Here is a 6,000-nt window from a genome sequence, read left to right on the forward strand (position 1 = left end):
GAGTGAAGCAATAGGCAACTACAACAACACATGTAAACCAATTAGAACAGTTCCTGTTAGGTAGTAAGCAACCAAGAAATGTCATCAGTAATACCTGACAATAATCGCTCTAAGTTCCATCACCTGCCCCCACCGAGGTACTGTTTGGAGTATTTGAGCTGCTCTTAAATGCGTTCTCTTATTTCCCTAATGGCTAGTAAAGAGATAGGGAACAAAGCAACCAGAAGACCTCTTTATTTTCCCCTTCTTCTTCCTAATTTACCACTGTCAGGTTTTTTTGTTGCTGTTGTTTTGGCTTTTGGGTCTTTTTTTTTTTGGCTCTGTCAATAATGTTTGCCTGGTTTCCCTAGAGTGGCTAATCAATGATCCAGACCAATTCACCCCTTTCAACCTACCCCAGACCACAGGTAAATAATTAAGAGTTCAATAGGGGCTTCCCTGGTGGCACAGTGGTTGAGAGTCCGCCTGCCGATGCAGGGGACACGGGTTCGTGCCCCAGTCCAGGAAAATCCCACATGCCGCGGAGCGGCTGGGCCCATGGGCCATGGCTGCTGAGCCTGCGCGTCTGGAGCCTGTGCTCCGCAATGGGAGAGGCCACAACGGTGAGAGGCCCATGTACCAAAAAAAAAAAAAAAAAGAGTTCAGTAGGGCAGACTCCTCACTAAAGGTCAAAAGTTTATACTCATTAATTTGTAATTATTTTCTACCTGACAGAATCTTTAGGCAAAGGACATAGGAACCAATTACCTCTTGTTCAGAATAAATTAAGCAGCATTGAAAACATACCTGCTACTTTTTCTCTAAGACTTTACTGATTCTAATTATATAAATATCTTATTCTTTTAACCCCCATGACCCTTTGCTCATACTTCACTCATGATATTTATCTTAAGCTAGCCTGAATGACAGTAATTGGTAACTTAACTTTCTACTAGAGAGACATTAAGAAAAGGGGTATCTTACTCATTGTTGTATCCCTTAAATTAAGCTCCTACTACGTTGCTCTACTACTCATATAGCAAAATTATCTGGTCCTGGTCAGAAACCACTTTGTCCATAACTAATCTCTTCAATTCTCACCCCCATTTTTATTAAGAAATAATGACTCACCCAGAGTTACAATGCAATCGGTGACAAAGTTAATGAATGCTACATGTCTTAGTACTAACATTTAACAATTATTTGACTTAAGAATGATTTTATTTTTGTAGAAACAGTAAGATGATTCTTAAGGAAAAGAAAGGTATTATTTACATTCCTTATTTCTTTTTTCTTCAACTTTCAGGCTTGAGAAAGCCTGCGTTTTAGGTCCAGGGTAAGATCTAGTTAAGCCAGATGCCAGGCAAATAACATCAAAGGCAAAGCAGGCCTGGTAGTAACCACAGTTAACTGTAGAGCTCAGAATTCACCTAAATGGGGCAATCACTACTCAGCTCTAGAAATCTATTCTCAAGCAGGAACAGCAGCCAGGTAGAGCCAACTCCTCTGATTTCTCAAGTGATGCTAGAAATCGAGACTTCTTAAACATGAAGTTTTCCTATTTTTAAATGGTGGCAAGTAATCACTAAATGCTCCAAATACACTACGAGCAAGCAATATATATGTCAGTTGGATTCAGCCCAAGAGCCTCCTGCTACTGCAGCCTCATAGTTAAAAATCCCTGTACATAATTGATGGTGGACTAAGGGAACTATTCTCCTTTCCTATCACCCCTCACCCCTGGGGAAAAGAGAAAGAAATAACAAGGATCACTAAAAGCAGCTACATAACAATACAGGGAGTACCTGTATTGAAAAAAAACTTTGTTAGCAGTTTTAGATACAGAACCTTTTATAGCATAAAAATATATGGGGAGAATTTTTTTTCTTTTTAAAATTTTTTCCTCAAAATTTGCACACACAAAAAAAGAATATTCAAATACATGTAATAGTTATAATTATACAAATTTTCTGGCCTTAACCCAACTAATGAAAATGCTCAGTAATAAACATGAGACTAATGATTCACCATGCACACAGAAAAACAAGGTACAAAATACTAATAGTGTTATTATATTTGCACTGGTCTATCTACATATTGTCAATTGACTCTTGTGACCAACAGCACTGAACCAGCTGGACACATGGTTGAACTCCATGACCAGGGAACCCTGGTCTATCTAACAAACCACTGTGGACTCGATCCTATGACCTGAACCTCCTTAATATCATGCTATCAATAACTAAGGTGACCAGTCACTAGTAATCATATATTAGTCCAAAAGCATTTCTTCAATACTTTTATGAAAGATTTGACATTATTTAACAAAGTAGTTAAGGCTTTCCCTTTTATTTAAAAATAGGAATTTATAGAAAACACTTGAATTCCATCTCTAAACCTGCTTAGCCAGCTAGAAGCCTTTATGAATTTAAAATAAAATTTTTGATACAATCAATCATGGTAGACAGGTCTTCGGAGTTCAAAACATTCTCTCAAATAGTTATTAGTAAGGGAGCTCCTATAGCAATAGAATTAGTAGGCAATTTAATGACAATAAAATTATATATTATTATTTGGGGAGACTACTAATTTATTGAACACTTACTATGTGCCAGGTACTGTGCTGAACATGTTCAGGGGGTTCTCATTAACCTTAAAAACGACCATATGGGGCTTCCCTGGTGGCGCAGTGGTTGAGAGTCCACCTGCCAATGCAGGGGACACGGGTTCGTGCCCCAGTCCGGGAAGATCCCACATGCCACGGAGCGGCTAGGCCCGTGAGTCATGGCTGCTGAGCCTGTGCTCCGCAACGGGAGAGGCCACAACAGTGAGAGGCCGGGGGACCGCAAAAAAAAAAAAAAAAAACACGACCGTATGAGGGAGACACCATTATTGTCCCCATTTTACAGATGGGGAAACTGACCTTTCCAAGATCACACAGCTAGTTAGTAGCAGAGTCAGGATTCCAACCCAAATCTCGTCTAACTTCAGAATTTGCACGCTTAACCACTACACTGTATTGCCTCCAGTGACTTTGGGTTGATATCTAAGATAAAGAAAAGAGGGAAATTTGTACTTCTCAGTGGCAAATTTAAAAAACATACTAGAAATGGAGGATACCTTTTAGAACAGGTACAATTCTCATATACACAGTCACACAAATAATATTTTTATTCCCAAATACAAACAATAATGATGAAAATCTCAAATGGACTTCTCAGAAACATAATTTTTCCTATATACTCACTCATGTTTATTATTAAAAATTTAATGGGAACACTATGTGTTTTCTGTTCAATTCTGCCGTGAAGCTAAAATTGCTCTACAAAATAAATTCGACCTTTAAAAATATTTAAAACTGCAATATACTAACTATGCCTAATTCAATTTAGTTAATAACTGGCATAAGCCTATATTCTCTCATAATGAAAAGTTGCACTTTATCGTAACCACAGGAACCTTAATACTTAAGTGATTTTTCCAAAAAGGCTTGAAGGTGTGTAAACAGTGCAGTATATTTTAAATTTTTAACACTCTCAGAACACCTTCAGAAAAGTCTGCAATACACAAATGTGAAATGATAAGTTGGTATGAAATCAGACCAAAAATTGAACTCACAATGAATAATATAAAAGGAATACAACACCCCTATACCATGGCTGACCTAAGTAAGACTAACTTTACTTTTCCATCAAAAGATGTAGCCTTAAGTCAAAAATGTCCTAATTTGTTAAGTCCTTTTTAAATCTTCCAAAGATTATCAAAAAAACAAAAAACAAACGAAAACCCACAAAAAAAAACAAAAAACCTGCAACTGTCTAGAGTGATTGTCAACACAGAAACCAAATCTTTCTTCTTCTGATACTCACCAAGGTTGTCAACATTCTAAAGGAAAATTAAGACAGATATGAGGGATCTATAAAGCAAGTTTTACCTACTATTATCTCTTCCCATCAACATTTTCCTCTCATCAAGGTCCAGCTTTATAAATACATACCTAAGTTCACTTATGAAGAGAACAAGGGGGAGGTACTATATATAGAAAAGTCATTTGTCATATATATTCCGCAGTAGACTGTCAAAATTAATTTTCAAATAGAATACTGTATTTGCCACCAACAAAGTGTTGAAGGGAAGCACACTAGTAATTTTGTTTTGCTCCAATATTGTGCTTAGAAAGCTTCAACTTATAGAAGAATTACACTAATATTAATAAATGGGAATTCTACGGCACAAGTTACAAATATTGTTGGAGTATGAGCCCTTAACCACACCTGTAATTAACAGAACTCCTTTCCTTTCTCGCTCACCCACGTTTTCAAAAGTGATCCAAAGACTTCTCTGCATCGCAATGCTTTCAACAGGCAGAAGCTGGGATTTGCAGTGCAACAAAAACAAAGCATTCTGACCAATGCATGTTTCGAATGATATTAACACAATACTCATTTAAATGCTTGTATTCCAAGCTTCTCACTAGTCATCTAGCTTCAACAGGGAACACACCAGGTTAATATAGACTACGACTGCCTTGGTAGCTGCAGCTCAGCTGAATCCCAGGACGCCACCTCAATTTGGAAGGGGCAGAACCATGTCCGGTTCTCACTGGATACACATTTTCCCATGTTTCCCATCTTTAAAACTTTACATCTTCCCAGAGGAGCAATAAATATACCAAGCCGCCAGGGAGTGTGCCTGTAGGGAATATGAGTGATCAAATTAAATCCCTATGCACAGAACCATAAGCTTCAAAACTTTTCACAACGAGTAACAGCTGAAAGAACGAGGCATGTTTTCCCACTTCTTTCCAGGAGTCAGCTTCCCCCAAAACACCGGTCTTGACTTACTGGTTAGTTGGCGGAGCGGTCAGCGGGATGGCCACCTCTTCCTCCTCGTATTCTGGTCCATCCAGAGAGTCACCTTCGTCCACTGTTCCCAGGCCCGCGCCCAAAGGGGGCAGCTGAGGAGGAGGTGGCAAAGGAGGGAATCCGCCGCCTGCCCCGAAGGTCTCAGCCGGCAACGAAGTGGTCCCCTTGGTGAGAGCCATCTCCCCGCCAGGTCCGGCGGCGGCAGCACCAGCCACGCCAGCAGCAGCACCTCCCCCTGACAGTCCGGCTCCCCCCAGTGCCCCCGCCACAGGCCCAGGTCCCAGGAACCCTGACCCCAAAGCGGCTCCGCCACCCAGAGTCCCGGCCACTCCAGCCTCCGCCAGCCCAGGAAAGGGGGCGGCTGCCACAGACAGGGCGGCGGGTATCTTCACCCGACACACTGCCGGACAGGCACTGGAGCCTGCGGCCCCGCCGCCTCCTGCTGCCCCGGCGGTGACCGGGCCGCCCTCCTCACTGCCGGCCTCGGCCGCCATCATGTTGAAGCCCGCTCTACTCTGCCCTACCCTGCCGGCCCGGGAGCCCCGGGGGCCACCAGGCCCGGGCTCCGAGCCGCCCCACCCAGGCGCGTCCCCTCTTCAGCTCCCCAGGCGGAGGAAACAACAACAAAAGGAGAGAGCCCGCCGCCGCGCCCCCTCTTCGGGCCACAGCCCAGGCTCGGGAGCTACCCGGGTTACGGGAAGAGAAGTGGGCAAAAAACCCAACGCCTGCACAAACGCCGCCCAAATCTTCACCTTACACACCCACACTCACGCACACACACATGCACAGAAGCGAAAAACTTCCTGGCTGCACTCAAGAGGAAGGGAAGCACAGGGGAAGCGGCTGGGGCGGCTGCTGCTCCTTCAGCCACCGCCACGGCCGCCGCCGCCACCGCTTCTTCACCACCCCAGTTCCGGCCACCCCCACCGCAGCCACCGCCGGTGCCGCTGCTGGGGCTGGGGCCACTGCAGCCGCTTCATCCTCCACGGGCCTGAGACGCGAGGGGTGGGGAGAAAAGAGGAAGGGGGGCGGGGTAGTGGGAAAACGGACTGAACTGCTCGCAACCTGGAGCGCTCAGTGAAATCGACGAGAGAGAAAGGAAGGCGGGGCACGGGAGGAGGAGCAGAGGGAAGGAAGGGAGGGGGAGGAGGAGGAA

General features: G+C 43.8%; 1 protein-coding gene across 1 annotated transcript in view; it reads right to left on the bottom strand.

The window, feature by feature from the left end:
- Positions 1 to 5,785, bottom strand: part of RASA1 (RAS p21 protein activator 1) — a 108,753-nt gene extending 102,968 nt beyond the window's left edge. The window contains exon 1 of the mRNA XM_007448155.1: positions 4,824 to 5,785. Coding sequence (XP_007448217.1) covers positions 4,824 to 5,341 — 518 coding nt within the window. The 5' untranslated portion in view covers positions 5,342 to 5,785. The remainder of the gene's footprint in view (positions 1 to 4,823) is intronic.
- Positions 5,786 to 6,000: the final 215 nt, after the last annotated feature.

The sequence above is a fragment of the Lipotes vexillifer genome, unplaced genomic scaffold, assembly GCF_000442215.2.
Source record: "Lipotes vexillifer unplaced genomic scaffold, Lipotes_vexillifer_v1.1 scaffold990, whole genome shotgun sequence".
Lineage (NCBI taxonomy): Eukaryota > Metazoa > Chordata > Mammalia > Artiodactyla > Lipotidae > Lipotes > Lipotes vexillifer.